The sequence below is a fragment of the Heterocephalus glaber genome, unplaced genomic scaffold (assembly GCF_053883595.1).
Source record: "Heterocephalus glaber isolate CG9 unplaced genomic scaffold, H.glaber_assembly_v1.0 deba00001760, whole genome shotgun sequence".
Classification (NCBI taxonomy): domain Eukaryota; kingdom Metazoa; phylum Chordata; class Mammalia; order Rodentia; family Bathyergidae; genus Heterocephalus; species Heterocephalus glaber.
The window spans coordinates 7476266-7498960 of NW_028258457.1; the positions used below are offsets into that span (position 1 = coordinate 7476266).

The 22695-nt window shown below is 53.1% G+C and overlaps 2 protein-coding genes across 3 annotated transcripts; one reads left to right on the top strand and one right to left on the bottom strand.

The window, feature by feature from the left end:
- Window positions 1-244: 244 nt before the first annotated feature.
- On the bottom strand, window positions 245-12224 carry LOC110345909 (adenylate kinase isoenzyme 1). Its single transcript, XM_087201531.1, is given in 6 exon segments — window positions 245-313; window positions 649-778; window positions 780-838; window positions 9284-9397; window positions 10784-10970; window positions 12166-12224. Coding segments are annotated over 6 exon segments (618 nt in total).
- Window positions 12225-13136: 912 nt separating this feature from the next.
- Gtf2f1 (general transcription factor IIF subunit 1) lies at window positions 13137-22040 on the top strand. Of its 2 annotated transcripts, none has more exons than XM_013065980.3 (13): window positions 13137-13390; window positions 13481-13527; window positions 14603-14675; window positions 16376-16569; window positions 18629-18799; window positions 19795-19979; window positions 20363-20519; window positions 20598-20662; window positions 20770-20895; window positions 21000-21073; window positions 21162-21300; window positions 21605-21722; window positions 21799-22040. In XM_013065980.3, the coding sequence occupies exons 1-13, from the start codon at window positions 13379-13381 to the stop codon at window positions 22001-22003; spliced, it is 1566 nt and encodes a 521-aa protein (XP_012921434.1). In that variant the 5' UTR covers window positions 13137-13378; the 3' UTR covers window positions 22004-22040. The 2 variants fall into 2 exon arrangements, with proteins under 2 accessions (XP_012921434.1, XP_087057655.1); XM_087201529.1 differs by having other exon boundaries at window positions 20601-20662.
- Window positions 22041-22695: the final 655 nt, after the last annotated feature.

The following is a 22695-nucleotide window of genomic DNA, read 5'->3' on the forward strand; positions in this document are numbered from 1 at the left end:
TCTGGGCTGCGAGGTCCCGGCCCCCAGGAGCCGCCACCGCTGCCGCCTCTAGGTGGGGCTGTTGGGCCCTGCCACCCCGTGCCAGGCACCTGCCTGGGGGGAGGCCAGGAGGGTGGGAAGGGGCACTGTGCTGTGGCTGGGTGTTCCCTATCAGCCCCCCACACGGCAGAGGCTTCACCTCAAAGGCACCGCATCCCAGCCTCATGGGTTGGGGGCGCGAGGCGGGTCCCCTAGCCCTCCCTGCTCACTGCAGACTTTCGATGACAGAGCAGCACTTGGCAAAAATGTTCTCTGGAGCCTCTTCTGCCAAGACCTAGAAAAGGGGGAGCAGCCACCCGGGCCAGGCATGAGCCCACTGCTGGACAAGCTGGGGACGCGACAGGGCCGAGGGCCCAGTGCCTGGGGCGCCCGGGAGCAGCAGGGGAGGGCGGGGAGCAATGGCCTGGTCCCGGGCCCGCGGTCACCTGGGCCAGGCCGAGGGCAGAGAGGGCGCCGCTCGGGCAGAGAGGGCGCCGCTCAGGCAGGGCCTGGGCGAGCGGGGTGCCCTTAGACTCGCGTTGTCCGCCAGGCTGCCAGCACACTCAGCCCTCGCCAGCCTCAAGTGCGCGCAGCCAGTGTGGCCCCGTGAGGACACCGCGCGCCACGTACGCTTTGCAGCTGGTTCCGCTGCTGGTAGAAGGTCAGGACCAGCGCACAGCAGGTGCAGTGGGTCTCCAGACGCCGGCGCAGGGCCGGCTCGCAGTCGTTCTCCCTGCACTGCATGGGGGCCCGCTGCAGCGCGCACCATGGTCGCCATGGAGCAGTCCAATGTGAGGATCATGTTGGGGGCGCGGCCCACCTAGGCACGGATGGACGGGGACCAGGTGAAGCAGGGCCTGCACCCGGCTCCCTCCACACACCAGGGATCGGGTGAAAACTGGCCAGGCCTCCCTGGGCTCCAATTTTCTAGCCCCTCAACCCCAGGCTGGAGATTGAACCCAAGACCACACTGAAATACATCCCCAACTTTTTTTGTTTTGTTTTGTTGCTTTTGAGACAGGATCTTGCTAAGTTGCACAAGATGACCTCAAATTTGTGATCCTCCTGCCTCAGCCTCCCAGATTACTGGGATGACAGGTGTGTGCCACCACGCCTGGCTTAGTTCAAGTTTTAATTTTCTAGTTCATGCATTAATTTTTTGGAGGAATCAAATGGTACATTCCCAGAGATCTTACTCGTAGGCCAAATGTGCACCCAGGTCAGGCATGGTGGTGGTGGCACACACCTGTAATCCCAGCACTTGGGAGGCTGAGGCAGGAGGATCACTGCCAGTTCAAGGCCAGCGTGGGGTACATAGCAAGACCTTGTCTCAGACAACAAGAAACAAATGTGCACAAAGGGAAGCGCAGAAGATTTTCTTGAGGTTCCCACCTGACCAATGACACCCTCCCCTCTGTAGCTATTTTAGACATGGCACAAGCAAATATGGTTCTCTCCCACCCCCTTCTTTCTCTCCTTGCTTGCTTTCTTTCTTTTTGGTTTTTTGAGACGGTCTTGCTATGTAGCTCAGGCTGCCCTCACACTCATGGCAATCCTCCTGCCTCAGCCTCACAAGTGCGATTACAGGCGTGCACCACCATGCTCAGCTATTCTTTCCCTTTTTAAACAATTTATTGCAGCACTGGGAATAGAACCCAAATGTGCTCTACCATTGAGCCACACCTCCCCTGCCCACTCCCCATTTTTGTTTTGAGACAAGGTCTTGCCAAGTTGCTGAGGCTGAGCTCAGACTTGCAATCCTCCTGCCACAGCCTTCTGAGCAGCTGGGATGCCAGGCATGTGCCACCTTACCCAGCTCTTTTCCTTTTTTATATACATGGTAAAATTGATGACTTGCCCATGACTTTTATGCACTTGGTGATGACTTCAGATAGGCACATGGAGTGTCTCCTGATTCTCCACAACCACTGTATGGTCTGTCCTTCCTCTGTATCACCAGGAGATTGGTTCCATAACCAATTCCCCTACCCACCAGTGCTGACATCCAAGGACCCTTGAGTCACTTATAAATAAAGAGGTGCAGGATTTGCATAAAACCTATATGAAACCTCTCACAGGCACTGGGGATGGCAGGACCTTCTCACTGAGCTACATCTCCAGCCCTTTTTATTGAGACAGAGTCTCACTAAATTGCCCAAGCTAGAGTTGAACTTGCAATCTTCCTGCCTCAGGCTCCAGAGTGCTGGAATCACAAGTGCATGCAACCACACCTGGCTCCTGTGGACTCTGTTATCTCTACATGACTTCTAATACCTCCTGCATTGTAAATGCTATGAAATAGTTGTCATGCTGTATTATTCAGGAGATAACAAGAAAAGTTTATGTATGTTCAGAGGACAGGCAGTGGAACCACTGAGCTAAACCCCCAGCCCCTTATGTATGTTCACTACACATACAATTTTTCCCCAAAGTATTTCTGATCTGAGGTTGGTTGAATCCACATATCAAGAACCCACAGAAACTAAAGACTGGTGCCAGGTGTGGTGACACACCCCTGTAATCCCAGCACTTGGGAGGCTGAGGCAGGAGGATCACTGCCAGTTTGAGGCCAGCCTGGACTACATAGTAAGTTCAAGACCATCCTGAACTACAAAAAAAAAAAAAAACAAACACTGACTCTAACATTCATCACAAGAAGAAACCAGCAGGAGTGGCCAGGAGACACTGGGAAGAGAAAAGCCACAGGCGGTGAGGGACAAAGCCTACAGACAGTGACTGTCTCATGTCCTGTCCTAAGGCCTTAACTAAACAGCGGCACAGGTCAGCCCAGGAAGAGAGCCCAGAAAGAGCAGTGGGAGCGTATGGGTGGAGCCCGTAGGTGAAGGGAGAGATTTTAAAAATAAAGATGCATTGGGACAACTGGAAAAAGATAAAATTTGCTCCTTCCTTCATTCCCCAAACTAGCATGAGTCTCAGAAAGATCTGAGGTATAAATGGAAGAAAAACCCCACATGAGAACCAGAAGAAACCACGGATGAATCACCATATAACATGCAAGTGGAAAGAAACCATCTCAAAATACAGAAGAAATCATGGAAACAGCTGATGAATGGGACAAACATTTGAAAATTAGCTTGGCTTAGCCAGGTGCAGTGGTGCATGCCCATTGTCACAGCGTTTGGGTGGCTGAGGCAGAGGAGGATCATTTGAGCCCAGGCACTGGCCTGTTACCAACCAGGGCAACACAGCAAGACCGCCCCCACCCCTAACACACACACACACACACACACACACACACACACACACACACACACACACAAAAATAACTTGTCTGGCAAAGATACACTAAGCAAAGTTAAAAAATGATGGATAGGGGCTGGGGATTTAGCTCAGTGGTTCCGCTGCCTGCCTCGCAAGCTCAAGGACCCGAGTTCAATCCCCAGTAACAACAACAACAACAAAAAAGATGATGGATAAGCTAGAAACAAATATTTACAACCCATAGCACAAAGAGCTAATATTCCTAATATATAAAGAGCTCCTAAAAATCAAAAGGAAAAACCCAACAACAGATATTTTTTTAAGTTTCAGGAAGTAGTTCACACAGATGATATGAAAATGACCTTTAAACTTTGGAAAACATACTGGAACTCGAGAACAAAGAATGCCCAATAAAACTATACTGAAGTTAGGCATGGTGGTGCATGCCATAATCCCTCGGGAGGCTGAGGCAGGAGGATCCAAGTTCAAGTCCTGCCTGGGAACCTTAGTGAGACCTTATCTCAAAAGGGGCTTGTTCTGGGCCGGGGATTTAGCTCAGTGGTTCTGCCACCTGCCTCGCAAGCACAAGGACCCAAGTTTGATCCCTGGTACCAAAAAAAAAGAGGGCTTGTTCTCTTCTGCAGAATAAATCAGCATGTGTGCACCCCACTTTCTCATTTTATACTTATTTTTGAATTACATTCTTTTGTAGTGCTGGGGATGAAACTCAGGTTCTCCTGCATGCTAGGCAAGCACTAACCACTGAGATGCCCCCCCCCATCTTATTTACTTAGCCTAGACTGGTCTCAAACTTGAGATCCTCCTGCCTCAGCCTCCTGAAGAGCTGGGATTACAGTCATGGACCACTACACCCTGCTCAGATGCACTCCTTTTTATGTTTTTATTTTCTGTTTTCTGAGACAGATTCTCACTATGTAGTTCAAGCTGGCCTCTAATTCACTGTGAGCCCAGGCTGGCCTCAAACTCACAGTGATCCTCCTGCCTCAGCCTCCTGAATGCTGGGATCACAGGCATGCACCACCACGCCCAGCTGTCAAATGTAATTTTTTGGTTTTTTGGGGGTTTTTTTGGGACTGGGGATCAAACTCAGGACCTTGTGCTTGTGAGGCAGGTGGCGGCGCCACTAAGCTAAATCCCCAGCCCTGTCAAATGTAATTTTTAATGGATATTTTAATCTATGGTTGCTTGAATCCATGCATAAGGGACCCACAGGTACAAAGGGCTAGCAGTATAGGAAAGGCTAGGAGTTCACAGTGATGAGAGACCAGCACAGAGCAACAAGATAACAAAATGTCACTGTCACCACTGGGGGTAACTAGGGCACCAACTGCTTAGACTGAAAATTGGCCATCGTGGGGAAAGAGGTCAGGATTTATTCTCCCCTCCCAGGAGCTTTATTGCAATATAACCAAATAACTCTGTTTGGTAAAGGAAACATTCCTCAGGGAAGAATTCCAAGGGATAAATGTGGGCAAACTGACCAAAAGAGAAAACTTATAATTTTGTAACATTTAATAACAATAGGGCCGGGGATTTAGCTCAGTGCTTCTGGTGCCTGCCACACAAGCGCAAGGTCCCAAGTTCGATACCTGGTACCAAAAAAAAGAAAAAAGAAATAGGCAAGTGTGGTGGCACATGCCTGCAACCTCAGCACTTGGGAGGCTGAGGCAGGAGAATCACTGAAAGTTCAAGGCCCACCTCGGCTACACAGCAAAACTTGTCTAAAAAAAAGGGAGGGGGAGGCTGGAGACGTAGCTCAGAGCAAAGGCCCTGGGTTCAATCCCTAGCAATGCAAAACATGAAAATTAAATTTAAAAAATAAAATAGAATAATAATAAAATAATGCAGGCCAGTAACAGATGCTACTCTTAGACCGGAGGTCTGAGGGTCATTTTGTAACAGCAGCAGTCTGACCTGCCTGGGTTCGCAAGGTCTGAAAAGTAGCTAAGCAGCACAGGTCTGGTGACTTGAACTAGATGTTCCCTGGCAGGGCCGGGGATTTAGCTCAGTGGTTTCGCCGCCTGCTGCGCAAGCGCAAAGACCCAAGTTCAATCCCCCTTACCACAAAAAAAAAAAAAAAAAAAGATGTTCCCTGGTTCCAGAGGGGGGAATCCAAGGCCAAGGCGTTGGTAGAGCTGATTCCTCCCAGTCCCTCTCTTAACTTGCAGATGCTGGCTTCTGCCTGTGTCCTCCCATGGTTGTCCCTCTGTGTGTTTCTGTCCAATCTTTATTTTTTTTTTCCTTTTTCTTTGCTGGGAAGGAACCCAGGACTTTGCCAATACTAGGCAAGTGTTCACCGTTGCGGCCTTCCTTCCTTCCTTCCTTTTTTTTTCTTTTTCATTTTTTTTTTTTTTTTTTTTGGTTTTCTGAGACAGGGTCTCACTATGTAGTTCAGGCTGGCCTTGAACTCACTATGTAGCCCACCAAGCTGCCTTTAAATTCATGGCGATTCTCCTGCCTCGGCCTCTCTAATGCTGGGATTACTGGCAGGTGTTACCATGCCCAGCTAGTCTCCTCTTTAAACACCCTGTCTCCAAATATGGCCTCCTTTTTTTTTTTTCCTAGTACTAGGTCCATACTTCACTCTTTTTTTTGGTACGGGGGTGGGGTGGGGGTGGGGGTGGGGGTAGTGGGATGAATTCGGGACATTGCGCTTGCGAGGCAGGCGGTGGCACCACTGAGCTAAATCCGCCCTCCTTTCCTAGTACTAGGGATTGGACCCAGGCCTCCACATTGAGCTACATCCCTAGCCCCGCCCCCTTTCGGAGGTGTTTGTTTGTTTTAATTGTGAGACAGTTCTCACTAAGTCACTGATTTGTCCAGGCTGGGCTTGAACCTGTGGTCCTCCGGCCTCGGCCTCCCAGAGTCAGCGATCACAGGTGTGCGCCACCATACCGAGCCTGAAAAAGGAAACTGAAGAAGACGCTAGAAGACAGAAAGACCCACATGGAAAGGGGAGCAAGGGAGGAGGGAGGCAGCAAGGAAGTGCAAGAAAGAAAAGAGAAAATAGAAGGAAAACTGGAAGCAAAGCTTTTGTACATAGGAGAGAGGAGGTTGTTTGGGGGGGGTAATGGGAAAAAGAGGTGGGACGTACCATGTGCAGGTGCAAATAACCTACGATGAGTGTCAGCATTAGGTATGCCTAAAATGCACCCGTTAATGTTGTGCTATAGAAGAAAGAGAAGGAGAGGAAGAAGAAGAAGAAGTTGTTGTTCATGGGTCAGCAGAGTTAATTCTGTTAAAATGGCCATCTTACTGAAAGTGGTTTTCCAGTTCGGTGCTTCAGAATTCCTACGATGTTCAGTTTGAAGAACTAGAGTGCTAATCTAGAACCCTAGAACAGGCAGCCCTAATCTTCAAATGGGAGCAGACCCAGAAGAGCCGAAGCACAACCTAAGCAAAAAGAGCAAGGCTGGTGGCTGCTAATACCTGGTTGAAATTTATACTAGAGTCACAGCAACAGCAACAGCATGGAGCAGGCACAGTGGTGCACACCTTTTTATCTAGGGACTCTGGGAGGCTGAGACAGGAAGGTTGCAAGTTCATGCCCAACCTGGGCCACTCAGCGACTCAGTGAGACCCTGTCTCAAAATAAAATATTTTTATTTCTTTTTTTTTTTTTTGGTGGTACTGGGGATCAAACTTGGGTCCTTGCACTTGCATAGCAAGCGGTGAAACCACTGAGCTCAATCCCCGGCCCCTAAAATAAAATATTTTTAAAGGGGCCAAAGGTGTGGCTCATTGTGAAGGCTCTAAGTTTAATCCCCAATACAATAAAAAAGTATTTTCGTATAAAAATTTAAAGTAGTATATGAGAATGTGCACAGGTTCTGAGCCAATACCATGGCCTTTCACAGAAAGGATTTGAGGAACTGATTTTGTATGGGTGTGGGGAGCCCTTGAACCAAGCTCCATTCATCTGCTCATTGACCCTTCCGTCCAGGGACAGCTGTTGAGAAAAGACCCTGGCCTTGGGGCTGGGGCTCCAGCCCTCACAAGAAGAGCACAGCCCTTGCTCTTTAGATGCCCACAGCCCCCAGGCACAGAGGAGGCTGAAGCAGGAGGATGGTTTGTGTAGTCGGGGCGGTGGCCCCCTGACTCAGGGAGAGGGCAAGTTGAGCCTTCTGTGAAGGGGGGGGGAAGCTGGGCAAGGCAGAGGCAATCTCTCTGGGCCCTTTTCATTTGTCTCTTGGACTCTGTAAGAACTTCCTGTGTGGACCAAGGACAGGCAGCCCAGGGTCCTGGGCACCATTCTGGGTCCGTGTGGAACCCCTAAGCCAGGATCAGAGAAGTGGTCCCAGGCTGGAGACCCCTAGGCTCTTCTGGGACTCACTGGATTCTGATTAAAATCCCTTCAAAGGCCAGTAGTGTCAGCACTCTCGAGATTGAGGCAGGAGGATCAGTAAGAGTTCAAGGCCAGCCTGGGCTCCATAGGGAGTTAAAGGCCAGCTTGGGCTCCATAGAGAGACCCTGTCTCCAAAAACCCAAACAAAACCAAAGGAAAAAACAATCCCTTCAAAGAAGTCCAGGGGCTTTGATGGAATCAAAGGTCACTGGGGGGCCGGGGATTTAGCTCAGTGGTTTTGCCGCCTGCCTTGCAAGCGCAAGGATCCGAGTTTGATCCCTGGTACCAAAAAAAAAAAAAAAAAGGCACTGGGACTTAGCTGTCCCTACAGGCAGGGTGGAGTAGGGCTGCCCTTTGTGTGCCTCCTCCACAACTCAGACCCATGAGCTCCTCAAGATGAACTTCAAGAGCTGCAATGGGCCTTTTCCTGGGAGGGCAAAGCCCTGGCTGACTCACTCCTGACCCCCCAGCCCAGGCGAAGGGCAGTAGCCTGTGACAGTAGGAGCCGAATGGATTCCTCAAGCGGCTGCAGAGTCTCAGGACAGTAGCTACAACCCCGACCTGGGTCCCATGGGGTCCACCATGTTCCTTCCGGACAACACAGTATTTCCCTTTCTTTTTTCTTAGTACTAGGGATGGAATCCCCCAGCTCTTTTTAATTTTTTGAGACAAGGTATTGCCCAACTTCACATTTTCTTTTAAGAATCTGAGACCAGGGGCCAAGGATTTAGCTCAGTGGTTTCACCGCTTGCTGAGCAAGCTCAAGGACCTGAGTTCGATCCCCCGTACCAAAAAAAAGAATCCGAGACCAACACTGGGTGGAGCACACCCCAGTACTCTGGGAGGCTGAGGCAGGAGGACCACATGTTCAAGCCCACTCAGGCAGTTGAACCACTTGGTTAGACCCTGTCTCAAAATAAAAGGGGGGGGGGCTAGGGATGCAGCTCAGTGTGAAAGCCCTGGGTTCCATCCTCAGAGCTGAAAGAAAAGGGAAAAAATGGGGGGAGCTGCCACCTCCCAATTCCCAGATTCTCTGGAAAAGCAGGAACTTGGCAACACAGGGCCTGCACGTCCTCAGTCCCCATGGCAACAGCAGCATGAGGCTTCCAGGGCTTCCGGGAGCCTGGCCCGGTCCTCCTGATGCACAGATGGATGCATCCTCTGGAGCATTCCACGCCCCCTTACACTGACATCTTGAGGTTTCACGGAGCACCAGGGGCTTTACCCAGCATGACACAGTGCAGGTGGTGGGGCAGCACTGAAACCCAGGCAGTCAACCAATTCATTTATTTATTTATTTTTTTGCAGTACTGGCCATTGAACCCAGGACCTTCACAGTGAGCTACATCCCTGGCCATATTTAATTTTATTTTAATTCATTAATTAATTTATTATTTATTTATTTTGAGAGAGAGTCTCACTAAGTGGCTAAGTTGTCCAGGCTGGGCTGGAACCTGTGTGATTCTCCTGCCTCAGCCTCTTGAGTAGCTGGGATTCCAGCAGGGGCCACTGTGACTACCTTTGCTCGCTGTTCTAGGAATAGCAAACCCTGTTTCCCTGTTGTCATTTCCTCTCCCTTGAGCTTCAGCCTCCAGTCCAGGAGGGGAGGAGGGGAGTGTGAGCTCACATGCGTGCACACACGTGCACATGCACACACGCTCGCCTGGGGTCACTCACTATGTGCTCAAACTCCTTGGCCTGTGTCAGCTCCCGAGGGAAGCCATCAATAAGGAAGCCGTGGCTGCTTGTGTGGGAGAGCATCTTTTCGCTGACCATGTCTAGGATGAGGCCCTAGGGGTGGAGGGGTGGCGTCAGCACCAGGGGTTCTTTCTCCCCTCACCCTGGGCAGACCAAGTTCTCCAGCCTGGACCTCAGGTGGGGACAGGTGATACTGTCCCGCCCAGTGCCCAGGATTTCTTTTTCTTTCTTTTCTTTGCAGCAATGGGGATTGAACTTCAGGACCCTGCACAAGCTAGGCAAATACTCTGCCATGAAGCTACATCCCGGCCCTAAATTGCAACCTTTTTTTTGAGACAAGATCTCACTAACGCTGGCCATGATGGTGCATGCCTATAATCCCAGTACTCTGAAAAGGCTGAGGCAGGAGGATCATAAATTTGAGCTCAAGCCTGGGCAACTTACTTAGCAAGACCCTGTTTTAAAAATGGCTGAGCCTGTAGCTCAGAAGGAAGGCCCTGGATTCAATCCCTAGTACCACCACACCGCCAAAAGAGAGAGAGAGAGAGAGAGAGAGAGAGAGAGAGAGAGAGAGAGAGAGAGAGAGAGAGTGGAAAAGAGAGATAAAAAATAAAGATGAAAAATCCTACCCTGTCCCCTAGACTAGCCTTGAATTCCTGGGCTCAGGCAACCCTCTTGCCTCAGCCTACTGAGCCCACCCTGAATTCTGAGTCTGCTCTGGGGAATGAGGGAAATGGCTCTGAGAATTGGACCTTGTACTGGGTGGGTGTCCACAGGGGCCAGACTTGCTGGGTATCATTTAATCCTCCAGTCACCATGACCTTACGAAAGGCACATCATATGGGGTGTGATGTTCCTTTTGCAGGTGGCAAACAGCTTCAGAAGGCTTGCAGGATCTCAGAGGAAAGTAAAGTTGTCCTTTCTTAGCATCCAAAGCGGTATGATTCCAGGACCCCTGTGGACACCCACACACAAACATGCTCAAGTCCCTCGGATAACATGGTGTAGCAAGGCGTGGTGGTACACACCTGTAATCCTAGCACTCTGGAAGGCTGAGGCAGGAAGATTCCAAGTCCCAGCCCACCCTGGACAGTTTAGTGATTTATGGAGACCCTGTTTTAAAATTAAAAAATTGTGCCGCCACACTGGCTCATCATGGCCTTTTTTGGGGGGGGGTACCAGGAATCAAACTCAGGACCTTGCACTTGCCAGGCAGGCTTGGTGTTGCTGAGCCACACCCCTGCCCTCATCACAGCCTTTTTTTGTTTTGTTTTGTTTTGGTTTTGGGTACAGGGGATGGAACTCAGGACATGGTGAGGCAGGTGCGGTGCCACTGAGCTAAATCCCTGGCCCCATCATGGCCTTTTGGTGTGGTATCTTGCAGTTAAGGACAGGAAGGCTCAGGGCAGTAGCCAAGCTGAGAAGTTTGTCCGAATACCCACCCGTCCCCGACCTCTCCTGGTGCCTGGGAGGTCTCACCGTGGGCACCAGGAGCCCCTGCAACATAACGTCTCAGATCTGCCGTCCCTGCCGGGTGCTTTTTTGGGCCTCCTGCTGCAGCAGCTGGCAGAGGCTGTACTTGGCAGCCATATTCCTTTACTGTGTCCCTTTGCCGCAGCCCGGGCCACCCACCATGAAGATGATCAGGGAGGACTTGAGGCTGTCTGTGGACCGGGAAGAGCAGGGGCATCAGTGAGCACTGTGGGGCACTGGCTGGCACTGATCGGATTGTGTGTCCCTGGGGCACACTGTGCATAGGTCTCCGGAATACAGGGCCTCTTTTTTTGTTTGTTTGGTTTTTTGAGACAGGCTCTTGTTATGTAAGCCAGACTGGCCTTGGACTTGCAGTGATCCTCCTGCCTCAGCCTCCTGAGTTCTGAGATTACAGGTATGAGCCACCATAACTGGCTCTTAGCTCTTTTGGCACTATGGTGGCCTCTCGGGGTACGTGTCGTGCCCAGTGGTAGGGCCAGGGACACTGTGCCATAATGCTGCCATGAGATGCTATGACTGAGACATGTCTCCTTGAAGAACCTAATGACTCTATCATCCCAGTTTACAGTGGAGGAAACTGAGGCTCAGAGAGGCACAGGGACTCCTACCACCCTGCCCTATATAATAGGTTCCTTTCTGTTCCTTGAACTTCCAATTTCATTCTTCCCTTGCTATTCCCTCCACCAGAGAAACCCTGGGCTGCCTCAGTTTCTCCTGGCCACAGCTCAGGCCATCAGACTTCTCCATCTCTGACCAAAGAGCCTCCTACCCTGACTACTCCTGCCTCAGACGTCCTTTCCCTCCCCAACAGTGGCCACCATCAGTCATGATCTTCCCTGTTTGTTTTTCTGTCCCCTGGGAGACTCTGTTCTCCATGAGGGCAAGAACTATTTCTCCCTCACTCATCCTATGTTCCCACCAGCCATCACAGTTCCTGACATCGAGTAGTGGAGAGGGTCTACACCAATGTCCAAAGCTGCCAGTAGTTTATAGCCCAGTTTTTGTGTCCTGCTTTCCTCCCTCTTTCTTTAGCCAACTCCTGTGCATCTGTCAGGGCCCAGTTGAAACCTCCCCTTTTTCCTGAGCCCTCAGGGTGTTAGATTCCATTTCCTTAGTCTTTTCCCTCTGCTACACTGTAATCACCAAGAGCACACCCAGCTGGTTTAACTTTGAGGGGCCAGAACCAAGAAGTCTTTCAGCTATGTCTGAAAAAGATGAATGAATGAATTAGCCAGGAGTATGTGCAGTTCTCACTGCTATGATGTGGGTGCCACATCTGGATAGAGGGTACACCTGCATCTCCCTAATGCCCTCCACTGTCTCCTTCCTTCCCCCTCAGTAAGGCAGCCACCCCTGCCATATTATCCTTTTCCCAGGGCCTCAGTGGTCTGTCCATCTGGGGCAGCTTGGACTTGCATAGCCCCATCCGACCAGGAGCCTTTGGGGCAGTAGCGCCCCATCCCCAGCCAGGCCCTAACCCCTTCTGGCTCAGTTCAATGTCACAAAGGCTGTGCAGGCGATGGGGATCTGACTCCAGTGGCAGGGGACTGGAAATCAACGTTAAACAGGCCCCAGTGGAGCCCTGGGGGAAACACGACCCTACAAAGTAGGCCTCGGTTGCTATGACAACGAAAACTCCTAGCACTCACTTCCAAGCGGATTGGCGCATGCGTACAGCGCACTGCCCTCCGCGAGGATCCCTTAGTCTCCCTAACCCGGGTACTCGGTAGTCCCTGGGTGTACGTCACGGAGGAAGGCGTTCCCACGCGTCCTGATTACATTATCCGCGCTAAAAGCGCACCAACCACCGACAGGACTTGCGCTAAACTACACCTCCGGGCCTTTTAAGAAATCTTTCTTTCTTTCTTTCTCTCTTTTTGTTTTTTGAGACAGGGTTTCGCTGTGCAGTTCAGCTGACCTTGAACTCACTATGGAACCAAGGCTGGCCTCAAACTTGCAGTGATCCTCCTGCCTCAGCCTCCCTAGTGCTGGGATTATAGGTGTGCACCACCACGCCCAGCTGCTTCAGTCTTCGGAGAAGCTAGGATTAAAGGCCCTTGGGTTATTTATCTCAGATTAGCCTGGGTCTGAGAAAAGGCAGGGACCCTTGGATGACAGTCTTGTTTTTTGGGTTGTTTTTTTTTGTGTGTGTGTGGCACTGGGGGTCAAGCCTAGGGCTGGTTTTTGTTTTGAGACAGTCTCGCTTAACTGCCCAGGCGCAATTTGAATTTGCGATCCTCCTGCCTCAGCTTCCCTCAGTGCTGAGATTAAAGGTGTACACCACCAAATCCAGCTCCTAAGTGATAGCCCTGAGTGAAACACAGCCACAAAGGAGGTTGCCATCGCGACGCGGTCAACGGAGGAGTTTCACTTCCGAGTTAGGGAGCGGCGCAGTCGCAGAGGGAGCCAGCCCGGTGCCACTTCCGGGTGGTTTTTCCCAGGCCCGGCGGCGGAAGGTGTTTGGGGTCAGGGCCGGAGACCCAAAGCCTAGAGAGCGGCTTCCCTGCACTGAGGACGCAGATCTCGGAGCAGACGAAAAGAATCACTGTCGGAGTGGACTCGAGTCCCTGAGGATTGTCAATGGCGACCCTAGTGAGTATGAATGAGGCGGGCCCGAATCGAGGGTCGCGCGGCTTCCCGGCGGCCCCTCCTCACGCACCTTCCCATCTTCTCTCTTCGCAGGGCCCCGGCAGCCAGAATGTTACCGAGTATGTCGTTCGAGTTCCCAAGTAAGTCCCCGGCCCCACCTCCCACCCTCACTTCCCCAGAAGGAATGAAAGCCTGCACAACTTTCGGGGGTTCCCAGCTCCGCCGGGGCTTCACCATCCGAGTCAGGGGACGAGTGAATCAGTACGCGGCGCGGTTCAGCACGCTGGTTGAGCGGGCGGCCCACTTACTGCCCCCCAAAGCAACTGTTACAGGCTATCAGTTACCGTCTGCAACTGTGTCCCCTTTCAGACTGGCCAGCCCTTTGCGCGTCGCTTCCTTCTGCCAGGACTGTACCTCTGCCCATCTCCAACTGTGATTCCGCTAGGTGGATTTAGAGAAAATTTAGTTACCTATTTTTGGTACTGGGGATTGAACCTTGAACCCAGGGCCTTCACACTGAGCTACATCCTCAGCCCACCCCCTGCCCTTTTTCTTTTTTGGTACCGGGGATCGAGGTAGGCAGCAGACCCTGCCCTTTTAAAAAAAATTTGAGACAAGGTCTTGCCAAGTCACTGAGCTGCTCAGGCTAGGCTCAAACTTGTGATCTTCCTCCCTCAGCCTCCCAGAGTGCCGGGATGATGGGCATGCCCCACCATGCCCAGCCAACTGGATTCTTACTGGTCCTGCAAAACCTAATTTGAGCTCAAACCCAGCCTGGGCTACATGGTGGTTCTGTTCTTTTTTTTTTGTACCGGGAATCGAACTGAGGGCCTCTTGCCAAGCAGGCTTTGTGCTGCTGAGCTACCTCCCGGGCCCCACATAGTGAGTTCAAGTCCAGCCTGAATTACAGAGTGAGACTCTGTCTCAAAAACCAAACCAAAACAAAAAAACAAAACCAGTTGGAGTATTTCCCTTTTCCAGGAAGCACTGCCTGCCTGCCTTGCCTCTTCCCCACGACCAGTTCTCAATGATCCCCACATCGGGAGTTCTCCCAAATCTTCTGGTTGGAAATAGATGGATGTAGCTTCCCTGACAATCTGGGAACCCTTAGGGTTTTTTCTGAGTCCCTGCCATTGCCCAGCACAAAGGACTGAACCAAAATGGGTTTGTTGAATGACTAGCTGATCAACTCATCACTACCTCTTCTTACTCCAGGAACACAACCAAAAAATACAATATAATGGCTTTCAATGCAGCCGATAAAGTGAACTTTGCTACATGGAATCAGGTAAGTCTCTGGTTTTGGAGTCTGGGGGGCAGAGGTGGAGAGAACCTGACTCTGGACTTGGTGGTTGTAATAGTTGCTTAGCTGTAATAGTAACTAAGGTTGGGCCGGGGATTTAGCTCAGTGGTTCCGGCACCTGCTATGCAAGCACAAGGTCCAGAGTTCGATCCCCATACCCAAAAAAAAAAAAAAAGTAACTAAGGTTAAGCTTCCTCCACTTTCCCCAAATGGACATAAAGGACAATTAAGGCCCTGGCCGACCTGGTGGCTGTGGTTTGTTAGGCTCCAGAGGCAGTTTTCATCTTAAAAGAGAACATTTAAGCAGGTCATACTGGTGCACACCTGTCATGCCAGTATTCAGGAGGCTGAGGCAGGAGATCACGAATTCCAGCCCAGCCTGAGCAGTTTAGCACCTTATTAAGTCCCTGTCTCAAAATAAAAAATGAAAAAGCACTGGGGATGGAGCTCAGTGCAAAGGCTCTGGGTTCAGTTCCAAGTTACACACACACACAAAAAGAACAATTTAAAATTATGCTCACTGAGGGACATTCTGGGCCTAGATTTGCTGGGGCAGGGCCGTGGCCTGAGCTGGGAGCTCTGTCTCCTTGGTGGTCTGAGCTGCTACTGTTCCAGGCTCTGGAAGCAACTGTGTAGGCTGATGAAAGGCTTTCAACTGGGAAGTCGCCGAGTGGTGGCCACGGTGCTGCGGAGATGCACCGCGGGTTTGAGGGAAGATGAAGGAGCCCAGGATGGGGGAGTGCAGTGATGATGTGATGATGATGATGGGCCTGGAAAGAGGAGGCTGGGCTCAGAGAGAGCGGAGGTTGAGTGAAAGCCTTCAGGCTTTGTTGTTGGGCCAAAGGTAGAGGGTGAGGGAAGCATGGACGATGCCATTTGTAGGCCATCTCTCCCCTGTCTGCAGTTTTCCTTTCTTTTTTTTTTTTTGGTATTGGGGATCGAATTCTGGACCTTGGGCTTACAAGGCAGGCGGTGACACCACTGAGTTAAATCCCCGGCCCTGCGGTTTTCCTTTCTATGGCTTCGGCTGCCTGCAGTCAGCTACACTCCGAAAACATCACATGGGAAATGCTAGATTGAAACAATGCCCGAGTTTTAGATTGCCTGCTCTGCCGAGTGGCCTGATGAAATCTTGCTGTCTACTGTATCTCATGTGGAACGAGAACTGTCCCTTTGTCCAGCACGTCCACACTGCATCCACTCACTGCCTTTATTAGCAGGTCAGCTGCTCTGGCGTCCCAGTGTTTGTGTCCAAGGGACCATTATTTTACCGAGTAATGGCTCCAAAGCCCAAGAGCAAATGACATTGGAAACTCAGATATGCCACAGAAAAGCTGTGCTTTTCTATTTTTTGTTTGTTTTTTGAGACAGGGTCTCATCATGCAGTTCATGCTGGCCTTTGACTCACTAGCTTTGGCTGGCCTTGAACTTTTGGCAATCCTCCTGCCTCAGCCTCCCAAGTGGTGGGATTACAGAGTTCTGTTTTATTGTTAGTTGTTTAAGTCCCAAAGTCACTGTACCAGAATCACCAAGGGCTACCATCCTACACCCCTTTGCCCAGACCCCAGGAAGTTAGTAGTTCGAGCATCTGGGGTGCAGCATAGGGAGATGAAGAGTATTCCTCATGGGAGTTTGTACTCCAGCCAAAGGTGGGGCCCTCACAGTTTCTCCTCCTGCTCCCCCAGGCCCGGCTAGAGCGGGATTTGAGCAACAAGAAGATTTACCAGGAGGAGGAGATGCCCGAGTCTGGAGCAGGCAGCGAGTTCAACCGGAAGCTCCGGGAGGAGGCCCGCCGCAAGAAGTACGGCATCATCCTCAAGGAGTTCCGGCCTGAGGACCAGCCCTGGCTGCTCCGCGTCAATGGAAAATCAGGCAGGAAGTAAGTGGTGATGGGGAAAGGTGCTGCCCTAGGGACCACAGGGGCCAGCCCCTGTCTGCTGGCCCTCGTACACGTGGGGTATGCTCTCTGAAAACCTCAGTTCCCCAACTGGACAGTTGGGGTGCCAGCACTTCCTCATTTTATTTATTTATTGTGGTACTGAGTATTGAACTCAGGGCCTTTGCATAGAGACACATCCCCAGCCCTTTATATTGTGGGACCAGGTCTAAGTTGGTAAGGTAACTCAAGTTAATTGTGATCCTCCTGCCTCAGCCTCTCAGTGCTAGGATGACAGGCATGTGCCACAACCCCTGCCTCCCTCATTTCAGGGTTTTTATTTTTATTTATTTATTTTTGGTGTTTTGATTTGTTTTTGTTCGGGGTTTTTTTGTTGTTGTTGTTGTTGTTTTTAGGCAGGGTTTCTCTGTGTGGTTCAGGATGGCTTTGAACTCACTATGTAGCCCACGCTGGCCTCGAACTCAAGGTGATCTTCCTGCCTCAGCCTCCTGAGTGGTAGGATGACAGGTTTGCGCCACTACACCCTGCCCTTTTTGTTTTGTTTTGTTTTTGTTTTTTTGTGTTTTGGTGTTTTGAGGCAGAGTCTCACTCTGTGGTTCAGGCTGACCTTGAAGTCACTAGCTAGCCCAGGCTGGCGTGGAACTCTCAGCGGTCCTTCTGCCTTGAGTACTGGGGAGTTAGCCCAGGGCCTTCCCACTGAGCTACATACCCAGCCCATTTTAAGTTTTTGATTTTTAAATATTATTATTATTATCATCATTATTTTGAGACAGGGTCTTGCTATGTCAGTAAGTTGCCCAGGCTGGGCTGGGTCTTGCCATCTCCCTGGCCAGCCTCTCAGAGTGCAGGGATGTGGGAGTTGGGAGGAGCTTCTTAAACATGGAATTTGGACCCCGTCACTGCCCCTTTCGGAACACTGTAGGCTTTGGGGAGAATCGGAGCCTTCTCTGGGGCCTGCGGAGTGCTGTACGTTCTGGCTTGTCCCAGAGTTCTGGATTGTACAGCCCCCTCTCCCCACTTGACTTCAAGGTCTCTGGTCCTCAACGATGAACAAGACCGGGGCAGGTACCGATCCAGCTATTCAGAGCAGGCAGCACTGAAAAGGGGGATGGCAGTGACACAGGGACAGCTCCAGTATGCGGGAGGGGCAGCACTGTGGGGGCGCCTGCCGCGCACCTCATCCCACTGGTGAAGCTGAGCCACCAAGCAGCATCCGGCCCTGTGCTGGGGGGCGGGGCCTCTTGCATCACCCTGTGGGAGGGGGCAGCCTTCCGGCAGAGCCGAACCAGTGAGGTCAGGGTGGTGAGATTCCAGGCAGACTGCCGACGGTCGCTGGAGAAGGGAGGTGCCAGGATACAGCCAGGCCCAGGGGAGTTGAAGTTATAGGCCAGGAGAGGCACTTGAGCAAGATTGCAAACGGGAGTGGTGTGGTGGCGCACACCTGTAGTCCCAGCACGGTGGGCAGCTGAGGCAGGAGGATCTGAAGTTCGAGTCCCACCTGGGGAACTTAGCCCCTGTCTCAAAAAATAAAAATGGGCTGGGGATTTAGCTCAGTGGTTCCACCGCCTGCTTTGCAAGCACGAGGTCCAGAGTTTGATCCCCGGTACCAATAAATAAATAAATAAAAATGGCTGGAGACGTAGCTCAATGGGAAGGCCCTGGATTCAATCCCCAGGACTGGGAAAACAAAAAAGGCAAGAGTACTTGGATTTAGGGCAGCAGCAGGGCGGGGTGCAGGCCATCTGGAGGCTGGCAGTTGTTTGGGCTCAGAGAGATGGTGGCCTGGGTTGAGGGCCCACTGAGGGTCGGGCTGTCCTGTCCCTGCCGGCCTGGCTCCAGGGCTGCTTCCCAGCAGCAGCCTGTGGGCAGAGGAGCCTGAGGTGATCGTGGTACAGGGACTTGCTCAGCTCTGAGGGTCACATAGCTGGGTCCTATCCTGGCCTCCCTTGGAGAACCCAGGCGGGTTCTGAGGAGGAAGGAGGCAGATGAGGGGTACAGACTGGACCCGGCACCACCATGACTGGACCTCCACTCCCTATAGGTTCAAGGGCATCAAGAAGGGAGGCGTGACGGAGAACACGTCCTACTACATCTTTACCCAGTGCCCTGACGGGGCCTTCGAGGCCTTCCCCGTGCACAACTGGTACAACTTCACGCCACTGGCCCGGCACCGCACGCTCACCGCTGAGGAGGCCGAAGAGGAATGGGAGAGGTGAGCCTCTCGGGCAGGGCAGGAAGAGGGCACCGCCAGAGGTGCAGGCCAGGCTGGGGCGGGAGCTGGGTGCTCATGAGTGATGCTCTCAGGCCAGGGCAACAGCCTGGGAGGGCGAGTGAGCCCCACACTGGAGACGGCCAGCAAGGTGGCCCAGCTGGCTCCTGCAGGGGGAGCTGGCCCTGCAGCAAGGCTGCCCTGGAGGGTCTGTGCCGCTCGGGAGTGTGCAGGGTCCTGGGAGGCTTCCGGAGGCACCCTGGGCATGGGACAGGGTGGATGCGATTACGGGGCCAGGGACGTGAGCAAGGGCCAGAGAAGAGGGGCTGGGCTCACGGCCCTCCATGCCCAGCAGAGGACGTGGCCTCCTGAGGGCTGAAGCCCCCTGGGCTCCGTCCATGATGTGGGAGGGTGCACTGGGCTCTAGGCCAGCCTGCAAAACTGCATTTTGTTTGTCATCCCAGCTACTCAGGAGGCTGAGGCAGGAGGATCACAAGTTCAGTCCAGCCTGGGTGACTTAGTGCTTTAGATCTTGGGGCTGGGGATTTAGCTCAGTGGCGTTGTGCCTGCCTTGCAACTGCAAGGTCCTGAGTTCGATCCCCGGTACCCCCCCCCAAAAAAAAAAAACCAAACAAATTTCATTCCTTTCCATAACATTCATGAATTTTGTGTATGTGGTCAGATGTAGTCTTAAAGTTTCACATTAAATGCAGTGCCAGGTTTTTTGGGTTTTTTGGTTTTTTTGTTCTTTTAGGCAGGGTCTTGTGGTGTAGCCTAGGCTGGCCTTGAAACTTGCCAACCTCCTAGCTCAGCCTCCTGAGTGCTGAGATTGTGGGCCTGCGCACCACGCCCAGCCCATGAGGGAGCTTTCTCCCAGGTTCAGGGTGCTTTGTGGCCAGGCTGAGTCCCCTGAGAAGGTCCCGCATGTCATGTGGTTCCCCTCTGCCCCTGGGCAGAGGTGCAAGGCTGCCTTCTCACCCGACCCCATCACCCTGCAGGAGGAACAAGGTCCTGAACCACTTCAGCATCATGCAGCAACGGCGGCTCAAGGACCAGGGCCAGGACGAGGATGAGGAGGAAAAGGAGAAACGCAGCCGTGAGAAGGCCAGCGGGCTGCGCATCCACGACCTGGAGGACGACCTGGAGATGTCCTCAGACGACAGTGAGGGCAGCGGCGAAGATGGTAGGCCTTCCCGCCACTGGGGGCGCTGAGTGGTTAGTGCCAGACACAGGCTCTGTGTTCTGGTTGCCCCGGAAGTGAGAGGCACCCAGGAGATGTGGGACCAGGTGGAAAGCCAGGCCCGAGCCCTTATTAAGGTCCCCACGGGGAAGGACACCTCAGGGTTGGCCACTGAGTGCTCGGGCGGACCTGCGCTGTGATGCCTGTCCTGAGCTGCCCTGGCTGACGGAGGGGAGGTTTCCTGATGTGTGCGCCATGCGAAAGCTTGGGGTTTGGGCTGCCCCGGGGGCTGTCATTGAGGTCTCCTGATATCAGGCCACCCTGAAACAGGAAAGCCACGCTGAAGCCGCAGCCGGACCTCTGCCTGTCCTCCCTCCCCTCTCCAGGCAGCAGAGCCCCCAAGACCAAGAAGAAGGCGCCGCTGACCAAGGCAGGCAGGAAGAAGAAGAAGAAGAAGAAGGGCTCAGACGATGAGGCCTTTGAGGACAGCGACGACGGGGACTTTGAGGGCCAGGAAGTCGACTACATGTCTGACGGCTCCAGGTGAGGCCAGCGGAAGGCGGGTGTGAGACCCCGGCCCGGCCTGGACCTGATTCTCACTCCCGCACTCTCTGCCCGCAGCAGCTCCCAGGACGAGCCAGAGAGCAGCAAGCCCAAAGTGCAGCAGCAGGAGGAGGGGCCCAAGGGTAGGCGGGGATGCGAGTGGGTGGGGACTCGTGGGTGTGGCCCAGTGGTGGGCGGGGCCGGGAGCCACGGGCACGCCCCCTCTTGCTCAGGCTGTGCCCTGTCCCAGGTGTGGACGAGCAGAGCGAGAGCAGTGAGGAGAGCGAGGAGGAGAAGCCGGCCGCCACCGAGGAGGACAAGGAGGAGGAGGAAGAGAAGAAGGTGGCCACCCCGCAGGAGAAGAAGCGCCGGAAAGGTGGGTCCATCCTGTCCGTGGTAGAGGTGAGGGTGGGCACAGGTGCCCCAGCCACCCCCCCCGCCCACCCCCCCCATCCTGACTCCGGGCCTTGGTCCCTGCAGACAGCAGCGACGAGTCTGACAGCTCTGAGGAGAGTGACATCGACAGCGAAGCCTCCTCGGCCCTCTTCATGGCGGTGAGGCTCAGCCACCCAGGGCGCAGCGGGGAGGGCGGAGCACTGGGGTCAGGCTCCACACTCATCCCAACCAACCTCGGCTCCGCAGAAGAAGAAGACACCCCCCAAGCGGGAGCGGAAGCCCTCAGGAGGCAGCTCAAGGGGAAACAGCCGCCCCGGCTCGCCCAGCGCAGAGGGTGGCAGCACTTCTTCCACCCTGCGGGCTGCTGCCACCAAACTGGAGCAAGGTGAGTCCATGCTTCCTCTGTCCTCCTGAGCCCTTTTTACCCTTGGTCCTGGCCCTGCCTGCCCAAAGGTCCCACCTGCCGCCCCTGAGCTGGGCACAGTGGCGCACACCTTTCAATCCTGTGTTCTGGGAGGCTGAGGCAGGAGGATCCCCAGTTTGAGCCTAGCCCGGGCAACTTTGCGAGATCCTGATTCATTAAAAAAATAAAAGAAAAGAGCTTGGGACATAGATGAGTGCAAAGGCCCAGCGTTCAATCTGCAGTACAAAAGAAAAAGACAGGACTCAGCCCCAAGCCTACCCCACAGGGAAGCGGACAAGTGAGACACCTGCTGCCAAGCGGTTGCGGCTGGACACTGGGCCGCAGAGCCTGTCCGGGAAGTCCACCCCACAGCCGCCGTCTGGAAAGTGCACGCCCAGCAGCGGGTAAGTCCACAGGACGCAGGGTGTGGGGAGTCAGCACCCAGGGGCGTCTCAGTGACCCCCACCCCGTGCCCCTCAGCGATGTGCAGGTGACCGAGGATGCCGTGCGGCGCTACCTGACGCGGAAGCCCATGACCACCAAGGACCTGCTGAAGAAGTTCCAGACCAAGAAGACGGGGCTGAGCAGCGAGCAGACGGTGAACGTGCTGGCCCAGATCCTGAAGCGCCTCAACCCCGAGCGCAAGATGATCAATGACAAGATGCACTTCTCTCTCAAGGAGTGAGGCCCTGGCCCCCAGTAAATAGCTGTGTGCCCCACTCCGCCTGGCTCTGTGTTCCTGGTCACTGTGCCCTCAGTCCCGGGGCTCAATTCTGAGCAGCCCACTTCTCCCTTGTTCCCGGCTCAGGCTAGGCGCTTGGGAGGCCCTCCTGCCCTGTCAGGGGGGTGGAGTCCCCCTCGGGTAACACACAGCCCAGAGGTCCCTGTGCCCGGGGTTATCTACTGCCTAACTCTTTAGGAACTCAGTTTCAGTGACTCCGTTCTCATTTGCCCAGTTACTTTGTGTCTGTTTCACACTGATTATTTGGCTAGTATTCTGTGATTTATGGGTTTTTTTGAGACAGAGCCTCCCTATGTAATTCAGGCCAGCTGTGAACCCACTATGTAGCCCAGGCTGGCTTTGAACTTGCCATCTTGCTGCCTCAGCCTCCCAGAGTGCTGGGATCACAGGCATTCGCCATCATACCTGGCACCCTTGCACATTTTTGCATTTTTATTTTAAGCATGCTTATCTTACAGTCTGTCAGACTCAAGTTTTCCAGCACCCTGCCATACCTCCTGCCTCCCCGCCCCGGAGGTGACTTCCTGGCTTTTGTAACGGGGTGGGTCCTCGGGTCGCCTGGCTGCCTGCTCTGCACAAGAGACCTCTGGCTGGTAACCCTTTGGCTCTGCCACCACCCAGGGCTGCCTGGTTCT